General features: G+C 38.0%; 1 protein-coding gene across 1 annotated transcript in view; it reads left to right on the forward strand.

Moving 5' to 3' along the window:
• The first annotated feature begins 5947 nt into the window (after nt 1-5947).
• Nucleotides 5948-24926, forward strand: part of slco2b1 (solute carrier organic anion transporter family, member 2B1) — a 33753-nt gene continuing 14774 nt past the window's right edge. The window contains exons 1-7 of the mRNA XM_026195724.1: nt 5948-6033; nt 6765-6870; nt 22298-22435; nt 22651-22807; nt 22933-23151; nt 23250-23348; nt 23639-23769. Coding sequence (XP_026051509.1) covers nt 6793-6870; nt 22298-22435; nt 22651-22807; nt 22933-23151; nt 23250-23348; nt 23639-23769 — 822 coding nt within the window. The 5' untranslated portion in view covers nt 5948-6033; nt 6765-6792. The remainder of the gene's footprint in view (nt 6034-6764; nt 6871-22297; nt 22436-22650; nt 22808-22932; nt 23152-23249; nt 23349-23638; nt 23770-24926) is intronic.

Genomic DNA, 24926 nt, shown 5'->3' on the forward strand with positions numbered 1-24926 from the left:
GGAGCGTGTAGCGTCCTGCTAGCTCAATAGCATTGTTGGGTACGTCGCTGTGTAACCATGTTTCTGTGAAAACCATGACATTGCAGTCCAGAAGTCTCTTACTGTGGGTGATGCGGAGTCGTAACTCATCCATTTTGTTCACCAGTGACCGCACATTAGCGAGGAAAATTCTGGGTAAAGAGAGCCGGAGCGGTGTTAGCTTTAGCTTGACTCTTAGACCTCCGCGCTTCCCCCGCCTTTGTTTACGATCTTGACGCCGCCTGCGAGCACTTTCGCCCGGCCAGGTAGAGTGCGAAGCCTCGGGTGTTCTAGCGATCTCTGGGATGAGTCGAAGATTGGTGATAAAACTGCTGGTAAAGTCCTCACCGATATCCAAAAGCTCCTGTCGGGTGTATGATGTTAAAGTAAAGCTGTTCAATACGAACAGACCCGAGATGAGCAGGAATAATACTGCAAAATTGCAAAAACTGGAGAGACGCTGAGCCTCGCGATGTGTTCGCGTCGCCATCTTGGTCTGAATACATTGCGAAGCTCAGCGTCTCTCCAGTTTTTGCAATTTTGCAGTATTATTCCTGCTCATCTCGTATTATCCAAGATTTATACTTTATGGCAGGGATAGACAACTCCGGTCCTGGAGGGCCACTATCCTGCAGAGTTTAGCTTCAGCCCTCATAAAAACTCACCTGCCTGTATCTATCTAGTAATCCCGAAAACACTAATTGCCTTGTTCAGGTGTGTTTAATAAGGGTTGGAGCTAAATTCTGCAGGACAGTGTTGAGAGTTGACAGAGTTGTCTATCCCTGCTTTATGGTTTAACCACAAAACATTTCATTCAGAGACATGCATATTTGCGGAAAATGGTATAAAAAAGGCTGACAAGAATGCAGAGAATACCTTTCTATAAACTTTGCACATTCATTTTGAATACTCTTATTTGTCACTGACCCATCAGCACCAAATTGCTTTGCAAATTGTGTCAAAATGCCCAACATCTCCCTTTTTTCCAAATATTATTTGTTGTCATTAGATAGTTTAGACAGAAAAAGAGTAGAAGACAGGGAGAGGAGGACAAAACCCTCCTAAAATGGCTAAACATTTAAAGTAAATTTATCAAATGAATGCCTTCGGACCGTCATCTATTTTCTTGTGCCTCTTCCCAAAACAGAAGTTGTGTTACTCTTTATCATAGTTCATATCCCTTTAGACAGAATATCACTACAGAACCATATACCACAATATAGCTATTTACCCTGCTCCCCCACGCGCACAAATTCCAAGACTTAACAGAAAAAGCATTCACTAAACAGCTGCTCAAGACATTTATGGTGGTATTGTTATCTAGAGCTCTTTCTTTACAATGACAACAGTGAAGTAATACCTACAGAAAATACATTTATGTTTTTTTTGCATCAGACAAAAAATCTTCTAAAACTGACAGAATATAATACGACTTCAATATTCCATCAACAGTACAGCGAGATTTCCATGACACACACACACACACACGCACACACACACATATATACAGTATTGTTCAAAATAATAGCAGTACAATGTGACTGACCAGAATAATCAAGGTTTTTCTTATATTTTTTTATTGCTACGTGGCAAACAAGTTACCAGTAGGTTCAGTAGATTCTCAGAAAACAAATGAGACCCAGCATTCATGATATGCACGCTCTTAAGGCTGTGCAATTGGGCAATTAGTTGAATTAGTTGAAAGGGGTGTGTTCAAAAAAATAGCAGTGTGGCATTCAATCACTGAGGTCATCAATTTTGTGAAGAAACAGGTGTGAATCAGGTGGCCCCTATTTAAGGATGAAGCCAACACTTGTTGAACATGCATTTGAAAGCTGAGGAAAATGGGTCGTTCAAGACATTGTTCAGAAGAACAGCGTACTTTGATTAAAAAGTTGATTAGAGAGGGGAAAACCTATAAAGAGGTGCAAAAAATTATAGGCTGTTCAGCTAAAATGATCTCCAATGCCTTAAAATGGAGAGCAAAACCAGAGAGACGTGGAAGAAAACGGAAGACAACCATCAAAATGGATAGAAGAATAACCAGAATGGCAAAGGCTCAGCCAATGATCACCTCCAGGATGATCAAAGACAGTCTGGAGTTACCTGTAAGTACTGTGACAGTTAGAAGACGTCTGTGTGAAGCTAATCTATTTTCAAGAATCCCCCGCAAAGTCCCTCTGTTAAAAAAAAGGCATGTGCAGAAGAGGTTACAATTTGCCAAAGAACACATCAACTGGCCTAAAGAGAAATGGAGGAACATTTTGTGGACTGATGAGAGTAAAATTGTTCTTTTTGGGTCCAAGGGCCACAGGCAGTTTGTGAGACGACCCCCAAACTCTGAATTCAAGCCACAGTACACAGTGAAGACAGTGAAGCATGGAGGTGCAAGCATCATGATATGGGCATGTTTCTCCTACTATGGTGTTGGGCCTATTTATCGCATACCAGGGATCATGGATCAGTTTGCATATGTTAAAATACTTGAAGAGGTCATGTTGCCCTATGCTGAAGAGGACATGCCCTTGAAATGGTTTTTTCAACAAGACAATGACCCAAAACACACTAGTAAATGGGCAAAGTCTTGGTTCTAAACCAACAAAATTAATGTTATGGAGTGGCCAGCCCAATCTCCAGACCTTAATCCAATTGAGAACTTGTGGGGTGATATCAAAAATGCTGTTTCTGAAGCAAAACCAAGAAATGTGAATGAATTGTGGAATGTTGTTAAAGAATCATGGAGTGGAATAACAGCTGAGAGGTGCCACAAGTTGGTTGACTCCATGCCACACAGATGTCAAGCAGTTTTAAAAAACTGTGGTCATACAACTAAATATTAGTTTAGTGATTCACAGGATTGCTAAATCCCAGAAAAAAAAAATGTTTGTACAAAATAGTTTTGAGTTTGTACAGTCAAAGGTAGACACTGCTATTTTTTTGAACACACCCCTTTCAACTAATTGCCCAATTGCACAGCCTTAAGAGCGTGCATATCATGAATGCTGGGTCTTGTTTGTTTTCTGACAATCTACTGAACCTACTGGTAACTTGTTTGCCATGTAGCAATAAAAAATATACTAAAAACCTTGATTATTCTGGTTAGTCACATTGTACTGCTATTATTTTGAACAATACTGTATATATATATATATATATATATGTATATATATATGTATATTTACATACATACATACAGACACACACACACACACACACATTCAAAGAGTTTTCTTTATTTTCATGACTATGAAAATTGTAGATTCACACTGAAGGCATCAAAACTATGAATTAACACATGTGGAATTATATATGGAACAACTGAAAATATGTAATATTCTAGGTTCTTCAACGTAGCCACCTTTTGCTTTGATACCTTACTGCTTTGCACACCCTTGGCATTCTCATGATGAGCTTCACTTGATGAGCTTCACCTGAAATGGTCTTCCCCTAAACCATCCCGACTGGCTTCAGGTCCGGTTACTGTGGAGGCCAGGTCATCTGGTGTAGCACCCCATCACTCTCCTTCTTGGTCAAATAGACCTTGATGCCTTCAGTGTGACTCTACAATTTTCATAGTCATGAAAATAAAGAAAAGTCTTTGAATGAGAAGGTGTGTCCAAACTTTTGGTCTGTACAGCGTGTGGTAATAACAGTTTTACCTTTAAAGCTACCCACAGGAATGTGAACAGATGGATTTAACATTATGTCTTGGGTCACTGCACAGAGCTGGTCCAATCGTCCTCGGTGCAAGAAACCCATCTTGCATTTCAGTTGAGAAATAATGGTTTTCATCCCGTAAATCCGGGTTGGAATTGCAGCTCACAGCTGTCTGACTGGATCAGCAGTTGAAGATGCTTACGGAGCAGGAGCTGGAGCCCTGACAGCTCTGGAATCTATGTGTCGCTGGCTTGGCCTTCTCCACGGCGGACCCTGGCATGACTCCAGGTCCTTTCCCAAACCCAGGTGGTGGCTTATGAGCGCACCGAGATGCAGCACCCTTCCTGAGCATTATGCTGGAGCAAAGAAACTCACCATAAAAATGTTTGCATTAGGATGTCAATTATGGCCCATCTATTCTCATTTCATTCAAGACTATCACAAGTCATTCTTGCAACTTCGCCAGACCTGGTCTATGTCAGCCAGCCAGATAATGTTAACAGCGTTCACAAAAATAATGTTCGGTACATCATAGAAAACCAAATGTTTAAGTTGGCAAGGCATAAAAACACATGTGCATGATCAGTGAATGCAAGATGTAGCAACAGTGGCCCAATGAGTCAAAAGACAGTCTGTCAGCGAACCCGCAACTCTCTCACACTGGCTTCCAGCCCATGGGACATCTGTACACTTCACCCAAAAATAAAAGTTGTCATGATTCTCCACTGTAGTAATGCAAACATGCAGTGACCAGTATGGGGGACTAGAAGCACCACTTAAAAGAATTTTTTTTTTTTTACATAAAATATAAATGTTTATATTTTACTAAAATATTTTATTAATGCATTAATAATTTAAATAAGCAGTTATAATCATTTTGGCAAGAAAGGCATCATAAACAATATTACATAATTATTAAAATCCATATTGCAAGCGATTTGTGTGGTGTAGCCCGAATGTTCTGAAAGCTTTGTTTGACAAACATGCCTTTGGTTCTTTTGTCATGCGACCGCTTAATCTAGCAACTTTTTTATACCTTATATATAACACAAAGCTAGAAACTTGGAATAAGTCATATAAAATACTTTTAAAGGGCCTGACATTCCCTAATTTTTCCTTTCATGTACCTTAACCATTATCATGAGGTTTGCATAGAAGTCACGTCTCGCGCACTTTAATACCCTTTGAATATAACATTCACTTTTTCATACTGGAAGTTTCTTGCTCAGGGACACATTGGTGTCTCACAGTGGATTCAAACCCGGGTCTCTCACACCAAAGGCATGTGCCTTATCCACTGCGCCAACACCAGCAACTTCTTAAAATTACGGTTGAACCATTGATGTTACATGGACTATTAACAATTTCCTTACTTTTTCTGTATATTGACCATGTTAATACCCTCGCTGGAGACTCAGATTTAATAAACATATCCTAATTTGTGTTCAGAAGATGAACAAAGGTTTTACTTGTTTGGAATGACATTTGAGTAATGACAAAATTTTCAGTTTTGTGTGAACTATCCCTTTAACCACCATTTAACTTGTAATTTTATGTTTCAATGCAAGAAAAATAGAAAAAATAGATAGAAAAATGCAAGCCAATAACTTAAAATGAATAAATTTACACTGCATTATATTATATATGTCCATATATGTTCCATAGCACTTGAAAGACTTTGCTGAAATTATTTTATTTTCATGACAAGTTAAAATTGGTCTTGTGAGTACCTATCTTAAAAAAAAAAAGTGTAATATGTAACTCTGAGAAATTTACTATTATGCGAGGAGATATACTGTACAACAGTTAGGGTATTAACAAGTAAGCTATCTTGCTTCATATATTTAGGGACAAATGAAGGAGAGTCAGCCATCATCAGATGTGATCTGATCTATAACCAAATTTCTCACTTGTTTACATGCTTTCCACCAATATCAGAACAGAAACTAAAGACTACCTTAAATCCAACAACACTCTTTTCCAGTGTCTTTTCTTGTGAATGCGATGCTGTCATATAAAGAGAGTGTAGTTTTAAAACTGTCCTTTGTCTCCATCTGCTGGTCAGACCTTTTTAGCCGTCTTTTGTTTGTATCCATCGTCAGTAATGAGACCTGCATAGATTTGCAAACTATGTTAAATATGTCTTTCTTATATATATATATATATATATATATATATATATATATATATATATATATATATATATATATATATATATATATATATATGAAATCACTTCCAAGTACTAGCTGAGATTGCACAATCCTGAAAGCCCGCCCACCTCGAGACTTTTTGTACTGTACCTAACTTCCTTAAAGTGAAAGTAGACTTTCTCCAACTCTTCAGTCTCAGCAAGCTGTAAGTACACTTCTGTTAATTCATGAACTCAACTTACTTGAACAGCTTGGACACACTAATTGGAATGTGGCATAATTATGGACTGAATTTAGTTTTATTAATACAATGATATAGGCTAATCAAGATGCACATATAGATGTGGTCATAGAGATGTTGATAATGCGTAAGAAATATCAATTATATGTGTTTTTTATACTTAAAAAGTCGAAATGAATGCATTCTTTAATAAGTAAAATTTTATCTCAGTTGTATTATACTGAGTAGCCTCTATCTGGACACTTTCTCCTCAGTACTTCTATTTTGGTGTTGAATTCAAATATTTGAAAGCACTGAATCGAATCACTAGCTGTAAAGACAAAGGCACCTTTGGAGCAAAGTCTTGCTCAATAGTGATACTAGTTTAACTTCTTTCCCTGTTCCTTAGAAACAGATGGGAACTAAGCCATGCTGCTTTTGTGTGAGCAGCCAACTACCTGAAAAAAAATGTCATCATAAAAACAACCTTAAAAAACTGCACATTAATGAACAAAATATAATGATATTTAAGCTGAAAAACACAAGCATACCCTGTACGTTTAAAAGCATGCAGTAAACAAGATGTAATGGATTGCAGATTGGAGATTTCTAGATCAAAAAGAAAAAAGAAAAATGTAAAATAGGGGAATTCATATTTGTTTTGCTGAGAAAAAGGAAGATACTATTAATAGCTATGATTTTTTTTTTCTTTCCAGAATGTGTTACATTTTGGGATAAAACAAAATGACAGCTATTGAAGTCCAGGGAAACCCACAGACATCGAGACCTTGCAGATCAATTGGTCTCTTTAACAACATCAAGGTAAGATTCCAAATTTAACGTCTCAGGTTACGTATGTAATAATGGTTCCCTAAAAGTGAATGAGACACTGCAACCTGTAGAGTTCGCTATGGGGGAATGCCTTCAGCATGACCGGTGTTTGAAGCATACATCTAAACACGACAATAACATTGGCCGGCAACAGCCTGTGACGTCAACACCCAGCACGACCACAGTATAAAATGGCTCTGGGAGAACACGTCATCCGCTTCTTCGTCTGAAGCTTGTGTCCAAAGCATGGCAATGGAACAAGAGGATGCAGTGTCTTGTTCCCTTCTCAGGGAACCATGGTTACATACATAGCCTGAGATGTTCCCTTCTGAGGGAACTTCGATCTGTGTCCTCTACTTAAAGAGGTCACTATGGGGAACGGTATACCCATGCTGTCATGCTTAGGGGAAGGCATGCCAGAAACCACGGCGAGCACTAAAAATGCATAGACGCACTCCCTTACACTATCTAGCCTGACATGCACGTCTTAAAAAATCTAACTATGGATCATTTCTATTCGGACTGTGATTGGTCTGCTAGAACCCCTCCCTCCGTATGTACTAGAGTTTTGTGTGTGTTTATGTGCACTTTAATATATTTTATTGTTACACTTTATTATATAAAATAACACAAAGCAAAGAAAAAGTGTATTATCATTTATTATACTAAATAGCATTATACATTAGTAATTGTCCATGACAAACAATGTTGATCTGCTGTAGTACAAGTCCTTGTGGAGACTGAAAGAATGCTGCCATCTCCTGTTCTGTCGTTGTCTCCTTTTGTAGTTTTAAACAGGGCTCTAAACCAGTTCAAGAAATAAAAATGAAAACCAGAAACGAACGAAATTTTGACAGGAACAGAACCAGAAACAGGAAAAAAATAAAATGTTATAGTTCCAAACAGAATCGAAAATTTGAAATGGCCACTAACCGATCAATAATGTTATTTTATCGTTCCATTTAATATTTGAAATTTGCTGTCAACCAATCACGAATTCCATCAGTGTGGCATATGCAAATGTGATGCTAAACACAATGAGTGAAATGTCTGCTCAGCTGTGAACTCATCATAGGCAAGTCTCAATGGCAATGCACCGCCTTCAAGGCCGGAATAAGACCAAATTTGGGCTGAGATTCTGCAGCACAAAAAGGGCCTATTTTTTTTCTCTGCGTTGGTGCATGTGCATTTGACACTTAAGCTCCAGCATGCTTAGCCTTTCCTGGCCAAGAAAAGAGGACAGCAGCTCTCCTTTGATTATTCACAACTTTGAGAAGCTCTGCTTGCCGGAGTCATTGGACACCATTATGCACAGATAGATGTGCAACCCAATTTCAACATTTGGAAACATCTCAGAAAGATTCAACGATGACAAAAGCTTGTTCAAACTCTGCTGATTCGTTCATGAATGCAGCAAACTGTATCAGCTAATTTTGACCGATTAATAATCAGTTAAACGGTTTAAAAAGTAATTTATTTGTTTTCAGTAAATTATCAAAATATTTTAAAAGGTTTGCTGCATGGTTAAAATACGCTACACAACATATATATATATATATATATATATATAGAAAAATTTATTTTATTCAGAAATAGACAATGCAGACGCAAAATGTTTACAAAAATTAGGCTATAATAAACACTGTAAACATAGCTAGGCAATTCATTTGGCATTTATTTGGCATTCAAATACATCGCAAATACGGAAACATTTGATTTTGTATCGAATGAGAGACCCAACGTTGGTTTCAGTTTCGTTTTGGCCTAAATTAATTTGTTTTGGTTTGTCATTAATATTGCTATAGCTTCTTATATTTGTAATTCTTGTTCTTTACTAAATACTGTTAATTGAAATGATTTGTTGTGTAGTGAGGGGAACTAAAATAGCCTAACAGAGCTTCTCAAATTTCCTGGAAGCTGAACAGTTTTCATTTGATATATTAACCTCAAAATAATTTTTAGAATGAAATTTGGAGTCTGACTTTTGAACGCATATACAGCATTACTTATTATACAGTAACTATTATTCTATATTCTTTGCACTGTGACGGATGTTATTTTCGGATATTTTTCCTAACCGACACTCCTTAACCGATTGTTAACCATTTACCAACAAGATTATTTTAAATAATAATAATTGAAAGTACAAACACTATATAATAAATAACATTTTAGCATCCAGATACGTTGCGATGTGAGCCGCGACTTAAGATTTTCTTTTCTTTTTTACTTTTTTACTCTCAAAATTGGCCAAAATCTAGAGATTATGCTGTTTGACTGTGACTAAGCGTTAGATCTCAATTTTTTCCTTTTCTTTTTGAGTAAAGAAAACACTATACTTTATTATTTTTATATTATTATTAGGCAAATTATATGCAAAGAATATTGTTAAAAGAAAAAAAAAAAAAAACGTTATTAACCAGTATTTTTCCCACCCGAACCGGTTTCGGAATGGTAACAATATCAGAGGAAAGCAGAACAGAAACGTTAGCATATCGATTTTGCTCAGAGTGAACCGAATGAGTTATTTTTTTCGTTTTCAAGCCCTGGTTTTAAATAATTTATTGATTTGATATTTATTTGCCACGTCACAGCTATAATGCTTCTCAGATGAGCCACTTTTTCTTCGACTTTTGCCATGGTCTGCGGGTTACACAAGCAACAAGCCTGTGGTCACTGCAGACTAGCAGTTTGTATGTGTACTGCACATCAACACGGACAATGACACAGAAGTATTTATGAAAACTGATTATTAGTCTATGGCATAGGTCCGCGAAGTATAAATCAGCCTTAAGTACCAACTCTAACATAGCCATGGGAGTTGCCCCAAAGACCTCTTGACAGTAGTCGGTAGCATTATCCCCTTCAGCCAAGGGCCTGAGTTGCATACCCTAAAATAACTTACCTGTTAAGGGCTGGACTAAACCAACTCTTTAGAAATACCATTGCTTGATCCCCTAAGGTCTAATGGTGTTTTGGGGGCCTGGAGAAGTGTTGATTAACTCTGACATTTGTGCTTTTTTTATAAACATATTAATGGCTTAAATCTAATAACACTGTTATCAGCACAAACTGGGCTAAATGTAAATGTGTTCAGCATGTATATACATGATTGTGCTTTTGAGAAAGGAATGTTTGTGTGGTCAGTGAAAATAATTATATTTTTTAAATCACTTGAATAAAGCCATAAAACACATACATAACATTAAAGTTCGCAAGCAGTGATGAAAGGGCCCTCTCACTCGGGATCACCACCACCCGGTGGCCATAGGTGAACAGCAAACGTTGGGCCATATGCTTATAAAATGGTAAATATTTTTTGGCACTATAATTATAATTGAATATCGGCCTTTAGATGTGTTCAGGCCTGGACTCTTATAAAACTTGTGACATTTGAGACAGATTGGGCATTGTATGCATGAGTTACAACAACTTCCTGTTTCAAAGTATTAATAACATTCTTTAGCACACAAAATTGCATATTTAACTGTGTTGTTAATAGTGCATAATAGTGTAAAATATGTTACTTACTGTTGCCAGTATCTGGCACTATAATTAAAACCAAATATGAGCATGTAGATATCTTCAGGTCAGGACTCTAATAAAAACTTGTAAAGTTTGAAGCAGATTGGACAATGTATGCACGAGTTACAATAATGTTTCTCTGCATTAATAGCATTTTTAACACTTGCTAGCATGTTTTTTCATGCTTCTAGAATGTTACTAGCTAGCTTTTTTATCACTTGTTGATGCTTTTTATTATGTTGCTAGGAGTCCATAACAGTGTTAAAAAATGTCACTTCCTGTTGCCAGCAGGTGGCGGTATGTCTATAACTGAAACCTGCTGCTAGTACTGCTAGCATGTTTTAGTATGTTTATAGCATGTTGCCAGTGTATTTAGCACTTGCTGACAGGTTTTAATGTTATTAATTTATTAATTTAATAATTTAATGGGAGTCCATATCAGTGTTAAACATGACAGTTCCTGTTGCCAGCAGGCGGCTCTATGACTATAACCTAATATGGGCATGTTGATGTGTTCAGGATGGAACTCTTGTTAAATGTGTGAAGTTTGGGGCAGATCGGACATTGCTTGCCTTAGTTACAGCAACTTCCTTTGATGATCCGATTAAAACTGTAGGAGGAGTTTGTTTGTTTGTTATTTTTGCATGGAAATGGCAAAAACTGCACAAAAATAGTACAAGAAATTCAAAATAATGTACTTCCTGTCGGGTTTTAGATTTTGTACCAAGATACTTTTTTGTAGGTAATGGTGTGCTACACGTGTGTACTAGTGATGCGTGGGTCGTCTCATAACGAAAACAAGTGTATGTGCACCTATAACTACGCTTTGTATCTGCGGATTGCTGATCGAGATTCACATGCTTGGTCTACTGACCCTGTATACTCAATAATTTCATTCTTGAAATTATTGTCAAGTCAAGTCACCTTTATTTATATAGCGCTTTAAACAAAATACATTCATTAGGAAAACAGTGTGTCAATAATGCAAAATGATAGTTAAAGGCAGTTCATCATTGAATTCAGTGATGTCATCTCTGTTCAGTTAAATAATGTCTGTGCATTTATTTGCGATCAAGTCAATGATATCACTGTAGATGAAGTGACCCAAACTAACAAAGCCAGAGGCGACAGCGGCAAAGAACCGAGCACAGTTGGGGGGCCAGTTCTCCTCTCACCAGACGAAACCAGTAGTTCAATTCCAGGCTGCAGCAAGTCAGATTGTGCAGAAGAATCATCTGTTTCCTGTGGTCTTGTCCTGATGGTCCTCTGAGACAAGGTCTTTACAGGTTATCTGTATCTGGGGCTCTAGTTGTCCTGGTCCTGGTAGTAGAGGTCCTTTCTAGGTGCTCTGATGTGGATACAGACTGGATCTGGTGGCTACAGTGACCTCGAAATAAGAGAGAAACAGACAAATATTAGCGTAGATGCCATTCTTCTAATGATGTAGCAAGTACATAGGGTGTTATGGGAAGTGTTCCCGGTTCCGGTTTACCTAATTAATGCAGCCTAAAAATCCTTTAATGGATTTGGATATTAAAAGCATATTAGTATGTTATGTGTAAGCCAGGTTAAAGAGATGGGTATTTAATCTAGATTTAAACTGCAAGAGTGTGTCTGCTTCCCGAACAATGTTAGGAAGGTTATTCCAGAGTTTAGGCGCCAAAAAGGAAAAGGATCTGCCACCCGCAGTTGATTTTGATATTCTAGGTATTATCAAATTGCCTGAGTTTTCAGAACGTAGCGGACGTAGAGGATTATAATTTAAAAGGAGCTCATTCAAATACTGAGGTGCTAAACCATTCAGGGCTTTATAAGTAATAAGCAATATTTTAAAATCTAAAACATACAATGTTTAGATAAAATGTTCTATACAAAATTTACATATATTTTTAAGATGGAAAAATGCAGTTTTACAAATGCTAGAAATGTGGCTTTCAAAGGAATGATTTTGATCAAATAGCACACCTAGGTTCCTAACTGATGACAAAGAATTGACAGAGCAACCATTAAGTCTTAGACAGTGTTCTAGGTTATTACAAGCAGAGTTTTTAGGCCCTATAATTAAAACCTCTGTTTTTTCAGAATTTAGTAGTAAGAAATTACTCGTCATCCAGTTTTTTATATCGACTATGCATTCCATTAGTTTTTCAAATTGGTGTGTTTCACCGGGCCATGAAGAAATATAGAGCTGAGTATCATCAGCATAACAGTGAAAGCTAACACCATGTTTCCTGATGATATCTCCCAAGGGTAACATATAAAGCATGAAGAGTAGCGGCCCTAGTACTGAGCCTTGAGGTACTCCATACTGCACTTGTGATCGATATGATACATCTTCATTCACTGCTACGAACTGATGGCGGTCATATAAGTATGATTTAAACCATGCTAATGCACTTCCATTAATGCCAACAAAGTGTTCAAGTCTATGCAAAATAATATTTTGGTCAATTGTGTCAAACGCAGCAGTAAGATCCAATAAAACTAATAGAGAGATACACCCACAATCAGATGATAAGAGCAGATTATTTGTAACTCTAAGGAGAGCAGTCTCAGTACTATGATACGGTCTAAATCCTCACATATACCATTTTTTTCTTAGAAGGAATATAATTGTGAGGGGGCCACCTTTTCTATTATCTTGGACAGAAAGGGGAGATTCGAAATTGGTCTATAATTAACTAGTTCTTTGGGGTCAAGTTGTGGTTTTTTGATGAAAGGCTTAATAACAGCCAGTTTAAAGGTTTTGGGGACATATCCTAATGACAATGAGGAATTAATAATAGTCAGAAGAGGATCTATGACTTCTGGAAGGACCTCTTTTAGGAGCTTAGATGGTATAGGGTCTAACATACATGTTGTTGGTTTAGATGATTTAACAAGTTTATACAATTCTTCCTCTCCTATAGTAGAAAACGAGTAGCTGGCGGCTGAATGGTTAATGCTGATTAATGCTTTTTATCTCTAATAGTATCGATTTTAGAAGTAAAGTAGTTCATAAAGTCATTACTGCTGTGGTGTTGGGAAATATCAACACTTGTTGAGCCTTTATCTTTCGTTAATTTAGCCAATGTATAGAATAAATACCTGGGGTTATGTTGGTTTTCTTCTAAAAGAGAAGAAAAGTAATCAGATCTAGCAGTTTTTAATGCTTTTCTGTAGGATAGGTTACTTTCCCGCCAAGCAATACGAAATACCTCTAGTTTTGTTTTCCTCCAGCTGCGCTCCATTTTACGGGCTGCTCTCTTTAGGGTGCGAGTATGCTCATTATACCATGGTGTCAAACTGTTTTCCTTAACCTTCCTTAAGCGTAAAGGAGCAACTATATTTAAAGTGCTAGAAAAGAGAGAGTCCATAGTTTCTGTTACATCATCAAGTTTTGGATATGCTAAGGAATTTGGATACATCAGGAAGATAACTTAAAAAGCAGTCTCATGGTTCTTCCATACTTGTAACAAGAAGTAAAATGTACAATTTTGGCTATATGAAGTTTGCACAAAACTAAATAATGATCTGAGATATCATCAGTTGGCTGCATAATTTCAACACTATCAACATCAATTCCATGTAACAGTAATAAATCTAAAGTATGATTTCGACAATGAATAGGTCCTGAAACGTGTTGTCTAACAATAGAGTTCAGAATGTCTATAAATGCTGAACCCAATGCATCTTTTTCATTATCAACATGGATATTAAAATCACTGACTATTAAAACTTTATCTGCAGCCAGAACTAACTTAGATGTAAAATCACCAAACTCTTTTATAAAGTCTGTATGGTGCCCTGGTGGCCTGTATACAGTAGCCAGTACAAACATAACAGGGGATTTATCATTAACATTTGTTTCTCTGGATAATGTTATATGAAAGCTGCTGTGGAGCGAGGAACTTCAGTGAACGAGAAATATGAGTCAATGGATTCGGTGAACGAGAACGATTTGTTCACCTAAAATATTCAATCATGTACGAACCATCACTAGTGTAATTCCCTATAGCCTATATTAAATATTTGGATTATTAATTTTCATATTTTATTAGGTTCTTTGATAAGGTTATAATACGAAGGTCTAAACAGCAATGTAACTTCTGTAATGTCCCCGATGCACGTGGTAAGTCGGGTGGGTCAAGAAATGTAACTTTACTTGCGGGGCAGGTCAAATCATTTAAGAAAAGTGAGATCCACGGGTTGAAAAAAAAGCAGACATGCCCATCCCTAATGTGTACCTATTTTCATGGATGTACGTAAAATGTACCTCGAGGCCCACTCTGTTGAAATTTTACAGGTGGTGCTATCGAGCCATTTTGCCACACCCACTTCTGAAACCTATATCAGATGTAAATGAGTTTTAGGGTTTAGGCCCTAAAAATGCAATTCACTTTGGAGAAGAAGAAGCGGGAGAATATTAATAATAAACAAAGCAATTCCAAGGGGGTCCTCACACCACCAGTGTTCGGGCCCTAATTACTTCAGAAGACATTTGAGAATTGGACCTTGTAGCCTAGAGTTTTGCTTCAAAATTATGTGAAAATTATCCTGTTCACTCATTCACAGAAAACAAAATATTGATTTAAATTTTCTAAGTCACTTTTTGTCTAGAAAGCCTGTATGCGAGGAGTCGTGTGAATGATCATGAATAATAGTGTGATTCACACCTGAGAAGACAAAGGCCCACATAGTGAGTTGCATAATGAGTCTTTCAGTCAGGTATGTACCTGTACCTGAGAGAGAAGTTACAAGACAGAATTTGAGGACAAAAGAAATGTATACTGTATATAAAGAGTTTGGTTCCAAAATGTGATAAACCCGAGTTTCCGCCAAAATCAGTATTGTATCTGGTTGGTATTGAAAATTATATTTTACATTTTTACGCAAAATGTGATATTCACAGAGTTGATAGGTTATATTTTCTCCCCTTGTTTGCCAAACTGTGACAAATGCCAGTCTCCCTTTTTTGCAGAATGATCAACCAATCACAGTGCACTAGAGATCATGTGATGCAGATTTTTATGGCCAATATATTGAAGTTTTCCGCTACATTTGCATGCTAAAATGTCACACTAATAAAAAGTGGATGCACAACATTTCTAAACTTATCATTTATTGACAATGATTTGAACCATCTCTCGAATCTTAATTTTGTGCACTGAACGGTATTAAATAAAAAATGTATCCAACTGACCAAGTATTAAATATATAAAACAGGTAATATATATATATATATATATATATATATATATATATATATATATATATATATATATAGTGATGAATAGCCTCTAAATACATCTAGCCAAACCCGCGCTTGCTCTTCCTCATATGCAAGAACTCATGTATTGTAATGATCTAATGCACTGTAAATGCCGGATTTTATAAAACAAATAGGCCTGGCGGAACGCAAAAATTTAAAATCAAACATTTTGCAGAACAGGATCAAAAAAAAAAAGTACTGGTCATAATACCTGGATAAAATGTTTGATGTCAAAAAAGTGGTTCACTGACTGTGCAGCACAGCCACAAGCACCACAGTTACGTTTGGGATCATTTTATTTTTAATACTATAGTGTCATTTGAAAACATTGCAATTGCATTTTAAAATACAACAACGAGCACCACGAAACCATTTAAAAAGGCGCATTCTGCGGTCTCCTTGACGGTTAACAGTCAACAAAGTAAAATGATCTCAAACGTATGGTGTGCTCTCTTCATTTTATCAAATGATCATAATCACATCTCTTCATTTTACAGTCCTGCTACTAGAATTTTATTAAGACTAAAACCCCTTTATTTCGGTTGAGAAACCTTTTTTTCCAAGTGGCTTTTGCACATAATAATAATACAGCTGCAGAGTCATTTTTCAGCATTAATAAACTGATTGTTAATTTAAACAATGATCGATCATGGAAATTATCAAATACTGACATTCCTAAATTCAAATGAGTTGGATGGAAACCTGGCTATTGTCTGCATCAAACCATCATTCCGAACAAATGTCATTCACCATACTGGGCAGCTCCAGGAAAGCTGTCGCTCCGAGCATGGTCCTGTCTGTGAGCGGGGAAGAGTAGCGTAGCCCTCAATCATGCTGCAGTGTTTGTGGGAGCTGACAAGATCTCCACCTCATTTACAGAGTGACAACCAATGTTACAAACTACCTTTATCTCCCAGGACTGTTGTTGAATCTTCCAAAAGTTTTGGCTTGGGGTCCATCACATGCGGCAGCAACACTTTCCACCGCGCCAATAACACGGGGCTGCCTGCCGATGTGCCCAACTTTAAATTGGTGCTACTAAACACAGATATCGGCCGATGCCAGTATATTAAAAAAATGACAGAAATCGGCCCGATATATCTGTCGGCCTCTACAGTGCACCATTCCAGGCACTTTAGACGGTAATGGCAGCACTCTGAATAAACCTGGCATCCTAGTTTTCCTCATCTACTTTGTACTTTGTAATCAACAAATAAGAGCTGCATGATAAATTGCATGTAAAAAAGTAAAGCTGGTTATGTGATTAACATTACCCGTAAATCACCACCACGTGCTTTCAGAACAAACATACAGCGCCATAGATCGATGACAAGTTTCACTATACAAGATGAATTGCATTAGATTATGAACGTGATATTGCGTAGCTTGTCAGTGTTATAATAAATGCCATTTATGTTTTTGTTAATACAGCACATAGCACTAGTCAACTAAATGAATGTAACATGGCAAAGATGAATGCACTTTTGGAAGTTGAATGTAAGGGAAATGTAATTTTGCAATTTCTGTGGTCTAATGTGATATTGTTCATTATTATATTTAATTTTATTGCTGTAATGAATTTATAGCATTAACAAGATGACCCGTTGAATTCATTTTGGAAGCGATGACTGATGAATGTATGTCATTTGTGGATCAACTTGCTATGTTGTGTATTTTCATCAGTTTCAATATGAAAAATAACTTTCATATTGATTCAATGGATTTATTTAATTTTGAGGGGGAAAATAGTAAATATATATATATATATATATACGTGTGTGTGTGTGTGTGTGTGTTTGTGTGTGTGTGTGTGTGTGTGTGTTTAATGTTCAAAAGTTTTAGGCCACTAGTATTTTCACCAACAAAAAATGGTTTTAAATCAGTTACTTCTATATTTTGCTGTAGTGTGCCAGTAGTAAATACCAGTTTATATTTCCAAACATAATCCAGTGAGTCTGACAACAGCCAGTGCTCCACACAGAAATCTGATCTCACAATCATCCAATCTGTCTGGAATAACATGAAGAAAAAAGTTAATTAATAAAATATTAAAATCAAACACCTGTCAGGCTTTCTATATATATTTAAATTCTATATATAAATTATTCACAGATTTTCAGTTCATTTTGGTAATGCGTTTTTAAAAGCAGTTCATGGAGACAGTGTAGAATGAGAGCACACCCTGTTTATGTTCTTTATTTTACAAAAGCACAAATATATGTTGAGCATAAACAAATAAAAATAAATCCTTTACAAATTCAATTATGTATTTATTTTATGTGTCCAATCAAAATTGACAGAGCATTTTAAATTATTTACTCTGTAATCTGGAAATATATATATATCCATCCATCCATCCATCCATCTTCTTCCGCTTATCCGGGGCCGGGTCGCGGTGGCAGCAGTCTAAGCAGAGATGCTCAGACTTACCTCTCCCTACACACTTCCTCCAGCTCTTCAGGGTGGATACCCAGGCGTTCCCAGGCCAGCCGAGAGACCTAGTCCCTCCAGCGTATCCTCAGTCTTCCCCGGGGCCTCCTCCCGGTGGGACGTGCCCGAAACACCTTCCCAGGAAGGCATCCAGGAGGCATCCGGAACAGATGCCCGAGCCACCTCAGCTGGCTCCTCTCGATGTTGAGGAGCAGCGGCTCTACTCTGAGCTCCTCCCGAGTGGCAGAGCTCCTCACCCTATCTCTAAGGGAGTGCCCAGCCACCCTGCGGAGTGCCTGTATCCGGGATCTTGTCCTTTCGGTCATGACCCACAGCTCATGACCATAGGTGAGAGTAGGAACGTAGATTGACTGGTAAATCGAGAGCTTCGCCTTGCAGCTCAGCTCCTTCTTCACCATGACAGACAGGTACATCAACCGCATCACTGCAGAAGCTGCATGTATCCACCTGTCAATTTCCCGCTCCATCCTCCCCTCACTCGTAAACAAGATACATGAACTCCTCCACTTGAGGCAGGAGCTCTCCACCAACCTGAAGGGGACATGCCACCTTTTTTCGGCTAAGAACCATGGCCTTGGACTTGGGAATTCTGCTTCTGTGAAAGCCAGGTGAGTGCGTTACGTGTCGAGACGTCAAAGCCACACAATACGTGAATATCGATACTTGTCTCTTCTCTTTGCAGTGGGAGAACAATGTTCAAGAATCACATGGGCACTCAGGAGGTATCGAGGTAGGTAGGAGAATTCACATCATGGATAGTGCCATAAGAGTTCTGGAGACAAGAGAACAAAGACACACAAGTTAACTTCCAAATGTGAGAATACGTTACAGTTGGTGTTTGCTGAGAAGATGCGATGAGTTGGAGACAAGATCGTGAGGTCAATTCCTGTTTGAGGCTCGACAGTGAACTTGTGTTTCTGTGAGAGTTTTATAGTGCCAGGGTAATGGAGATCGGGTGCTGGTAATTAGTACTCAGGGGAGTGTGAGCGCTGATGATTGGCTGGGACCGGGTCTGCCCGATCCCTGACACTACCCCCCCCAGGGTCTGCGCCAGCGGGCCTTACTCTCTGGCATCGTGGAGGTCTACCTCGAGTTCGTGGAGCAGGTTTCTCTGGATGCTGGGCTTGAAATTCAGTAGGCAGACTTGGGTCAAGGATATATTGGCGAGGCTCCTTAACTGTGTAAATGGGTTGCGCGTCGATGGGTGGCAATGGGGGTTCGTCGTCAGGGACCGGGTCTGCAGAGGGAACAGAAACAGGTAAGTGATGGGGTTTCAACAGGGAGATGTGAAAGGTAGGTTGGATCCGGTACCTCTGGCTTAGTTTTTTGCATGGTTGCCGTAACCTGATGTCCAGGGTGGGCAGCCATACTAATTGGCCGGGCTGGTAGACAGGGGTTTCTTTTAGAATGCACTGAAACGGGGTGAGATTATTTGATGTTTTTCGGAGGGAATTTTGGGCATATTCAGCCCAGACTAGGTACCTGTTCCATATGTTCTGGTTCCGGTGGCAGAAGGTCCTAAGGAAACGGCTTGACATCCTGGATCTTGCGTTCTGTTTGCCCGATTGCCTGAGGATGGTAACCAGAGTAACCAGACTGACGGTGACACTGAGCATGGCAAGGAAGGACATCAAGACCCTCAAAATGAATTGAGGTCTCCTGTCGCAAACAATATCTTCCGGAATACCAAAATTACAGAATACATGATTGAATGGAAGTTCGGCAGTCTCAAAGGCTGTGGGCAGGACTTTCAACGGAATAAGTTTACATGCCTTGGAGAATCTATCAATGGCTACAAGGATACATGTGTTACCGTCAGACGCTGGGAGGTCAGTAACGAAGTCAACTCCAATGTGGGACCAGGGGTGCTGAGGAATCGGTAAGGGAAGGAGTTTTCCAGTAGGTAGTTGTCGAGGTATCTTGGTCATTGCAGAGTGCGCACCCTTGAATAAACTCTGTGACATCCTCTCGCATCCTTGGCCACCAGTACTTCCTTTGGAGGGTTGACAATGTTTTATTGACTCCTGGATGACCGGTTCCTACTGAGGAACGAGCGTCAGAGATGAGGGGTAAACGGTAATCCTCTGCTACGTAGATCTTCCCTACTGGACACATGGGCTGAACGGGCTGGTTTTGGGCTTGTTCACAGAGTAGTTCGTCAAGGTCCCACTGAATCGGGTTAACAAATAGTTTGGTGGGCAAGATGGTTTCCTCCTTGACTTCCTCTTCAGTGTGTAGGCGGGATAAGTTGTCGGCTCTCGTGTTCTTGGACCCAGGATGGTAGGATATGAGGAAATGAAACCGGGTGAAGAATAGCGCCCACCTAGCTTGGCAAGGGTTGAGTCTTTTAGCTTCTTTTAGGTACTCCTGTGATCTGTGAGTACAAGGTAAGCCTGCCGGGCTCCCTCTAACCAGTGCCTCCATTCCTCAAGGGCCAGCTTCACTGCCAGTAACTCTCGATTGCCAATGTCATAGTTTCTTTCGCCGGATGATAGATTCCTGGAAAAGAAAGCACAGGGCATTGGTTTTTCAGCTTGCTCAGAATATTGGGAGAGGATGGCTCCCACCCCCATAGTGGAGGAATCCACTTCCACAATTAATTTTTTCTCCAGATCTGTTTACTGTGGGCTTTTGTGAAGGCAGTCTTTAACACTTGGAAGGCCTGTTCTGCTTCTGGAGTCCACTCAAGTGTCTTTCAGTCATCTATCTTTACCCCTCTAGCGTTAATCTGATATCCTAGGAATTCCACAGAAGTCTGGTGAAAGATAAATTTTTTACTGCCTTCACAAACAAGGGGGAAAAAAAGAGTCGCTGGAGTGACGATGCGAGTATCACGGAGTTGTTCCAGGGAGGATAGAATCAATGGAAGTGGGTAACTGAATTTCACAGTGATCTTATTTAAGGACCTGTAATCAATGCAAGGTAACAACCCACATTTTCCTTTGGGCTTTCAATAGATGTAGAGTTAATCATCAAGGAATCTGGCTTGTCACAAGGAGAATGTACATGATTTCTTAATGCAATCACAGCCCCAATATATAATCTCTCCGGTGGCCCAATCTAGTGGGATTTTTTCCCATATTTATTTCCGCAAACATTGAATGAAAGATTAACGTTAATCTAATTACAAGTGTTCTCCACTAGATGTCACCCTCTTATTTGCCTTGTGCGATGTTACCAGGAGCGAGAGGCAAACCTGTCATTCATTCATTCATTGCTTAAAATGGTGGTTTCAGTTGCTTTGTCAACATTGATGCCGCCTTCACATAAAAAGTCAGAGGTATGGAAGCATTTTAGATTTTGTAAGCAAGACGACGACAAGTGCTGTGGACAAGAACAAAGCATTTTTCATCTTGCAACAAAATTGTATTGTATTTATCTAACAATTGTATGCATTTGAAAATTAGAGATGGGTTCTGTTTTAATGTACCCAAGTGTACCTAAAATAAGAGAGTTTAATATACAGGTTTGTGGCTCTTAATTTATTTTGATTAATTACCCAATTGTAAACTTTTGTTCACTGTTATTATTTATAGATATAGTATTTGTAATAAATCTATATTCATTGAGTTGAATCGAGAATCGAATATAGAAAAACGAATCAAGAATTGAAATCGAAAATCTAATCGAGAATCGAAATCTAATAGATTTGTGAGCTTGTGAATCGAAATCGAATCGATCTGGAACATCTGAATCGATACCCAGCCCTAGTATTGGGGGTGTTTGCCTGCAGTGAGACATGATTTCAACAGGTTAAAGAGTTTGTTTATGGAGTCTTTAAAAATGAAAACTATAAGAATTTAGTTTAATTTAACTTATCGAAGCATTTATCTCATTTTTTTTAATTAGCAATAGAATATTGTTGAATTTTTTTTTTTTTTTTTTGAGAGGTGTTAAGTTCCTTAAGTTTATTATTCCCCACAGACTGGGCCTGATGCTTTTCTGCATAATTTTAATGTCCTTGTATTTACCGCACATCCTTCTGTTGTGTTTTGTTTAATGCTCTGAAATTGCTATTCAACCAAAGAATTTAACTTTGCTAGGATACAACTTGGTATGGCCTGAACACTTAAAACCAGTTAACAGATTAATATTTTCCAATTTAATGTTTGTTGTATTTTTTCCCTATGCATATTTACAAAATGTGTTTACATTTTAGCACTTTTGTGTGTGTTTGTGTGTGTGTTTCAGTTTTTTGTACTGTGTCATGGGATGCTACAACTTGCTCAGCTCCTGGTGTCTGGCTATCTGAAAGGCTCCATAACCACCATTGAGAAAAGATATGGATTTTCAAGTCAGCAATCAGGACTCCTGGCAGCCTTTAATGAGGCAAGGATAATCTGCTAACTTTATATGAATGTTGATGACAGGATGTCATGAATCGCCTGAAGAAAAAAAACACATTTGTGGTTTGCAATTATTTCAATATTAATTTACAAGTTTAGACACAAAGTCTAAATATGAAATTGATATTACATCAGCAAGGACAACTTCTTGACTATTATATCTGATCATGCGTTTAAGTCTTTTTTTGTTGACCACAGGTGGGAAACACCATTCTAATTGTGTTTGTGAGTTTCTTTGGGAGCCGTGTACATCGGCCAAGATGTATTGGAATCGGAGCGATGATCGCAAGTGTGGGGGTGTTCCTTATAGCCCTACCTCACTTCATTAGTGAGAATTACATTACAGACTCCAATAGTGAGTGAGGATTGTTTTTTTTTTTGTTGTTGTTTATATATATATATATATATATATATATATATATATATATATATATATATAAGTACCTAACAACTGAAATGAACAATGTATTTGTTACACAGATACCACAGACAACAGTTCTGGTCTTTGCAAATCACTGAACTCAATCAACAAATCTAAACAGACATGTGATCAAGGAAAGAGTGATTCTCACCTTGGAGTTTATCCAATACTTTTACTGGGCCAGTTATTGCTGGGCATTGGTGGTGTCCCCATACAACCTTTTGGGATTTCCTACATAGATGATTATGCAGAAAAAAGGAATTCTCCCTTCTACCTAGGTTTGAATGTTCGATTATTGATTTCCATATAGGGTGGTTTAATTTTTATAATACAGTGGTAAATTCAAGAAATAATCAACCATTATCTTTTTCTATAGGCATACTTTTCGCAATTACTGTAATTGGGCCGGCATTTGGCTACATGATGTCATCTGCTCTGCTTCGTTTCTATGTTGACATTGATAAGATGTCTTCAAGTAAGTCTGATATGCAATGTCTTCTCCTTCATAAATGTAAAGTAAATGTATACACTTTACTGAGCTTAAACAACAGAGTCTAATGTAAATACTTTTAAAAACTGTACTAATCATTTTTAGACAAGTGCATTTAGACAAGATAAACTGAATTTAAAAAGTGTTTACCTCAAGATACAACACGTTTAGCAATGTTGCTTGGTGCATCAAACAGACAGGAACTTTTAGTAAGTTTGGCTTTATGTCTCTCATATATAAGATATGTTTTTTGAATGAGCTGTTATACTTTTCAGAAGATTTAAATTTGAAAAATGATGACCCCAGATGGGTTGGAGCTTGGTGGTTGGGATTCCTGATGGCTGCCACCCTCCTTCTCCTGACTTCTTTGCCATACCTATTTTTCCCAAGGAAGATGTCTAGAGAGGTATATCAAAAATCTTTTGTTAGCCTTTTTGATTCTGAATATTATTTGGTAAATTTTGAATAATCAGTGATGGAGAGTTTGGCAAATAAGTTTTAGGCATTGCCTGAAGTACGCTTGGGTCTTACAGAACATGTTTTTAAATAAAAAAACTATAACCACGGAAAGAAACATGAGTCCCAGAGGAGCGTGTCTCAGCCTGTTCTTCCCCCTCTTGCTCAACTAGATTAAATAACAGGTTAACCTCTCATGAAAGTTAGCGTCCATACATGTTTTTGCACTAAATGCTTGTGTTCTGTAAATGTGAATCAGATAATCTCATATTTAAAGGGGCCATATGACATTGCTAAAAAAAAAAGTCTACTCTACAGTGTACTCTACAGTGTACATTTATTTGTTACTCCTCTATGCTCTGCCTTTCTAAAATGCATAGATTTTTACAAAGCTTATCGTTCTGAAAACGAGGTGTAAGCTGATTTGCCAGCTGTCCAGTGCATTGTGATAGGCCACATTCCTCAAGTGTGTGACAGAAATGTTATGCTCTTTGAAATACTGTGAGGCCAAGATCAAGTGTTCTGAACGCTGCAACAAAATAAAACCCAATACAAACGAGGCATTTGTAGCATCCAGTAGGCATGTAATTACTGATCATAATGACTTATACTGTCATTTTACACATCGCATTGCTTATTGCGCTGCTTAAATATAAAACCATTTCTGAATTTGTGATCGGAGAAACGATAAACATCAAGCGTTACTCTACACTGCTCAAAATTCCCATTTGAATCATCAGTGTCAAATTCTTTAAATATGTCAATGTAATTACAGACTGAGTCAGAAGCGCCAGACTGTCCTTGCAAAGTTGGAACTGCCCCACTTTATAACATTGTAGGTTACTCTTCCAGGAAACAGTCCTCATCCTCCGTAAAATGCGCTGCACACATCTGAATATTTGGGTTGAACTGGAACAGTGTTGTAAATGCAACTTAAACACTGATTTCTAGTTGTGCTCTCTTTTGGAAAGCCAAAAAAAAAAAATAGTTTCAAACACACATTGTCTCAACAACATGGCGGCTGCAACAACAGCGACAATAAAAATCTTCTTTCTTTGCATGGACATTAGGGTGTTGTTATGCAAATCTTCCCACATTGTGACGTAG

Source organism: Carassius auratus, chromosome 21, assembly GCF_003368295.1.
Source record: "Carassius auratus strain Wakin chromosome 21, ASM336829v1, whole genome shotgun sequence".
In the NCBI taxonomy this organism is placed as follows: domain Eukaryota; kingdom Metazoa; phylum Chordata; class Actinopteri; order Cypriniformes; family Cyprinidae; genus Carassius; species Carassius auratus.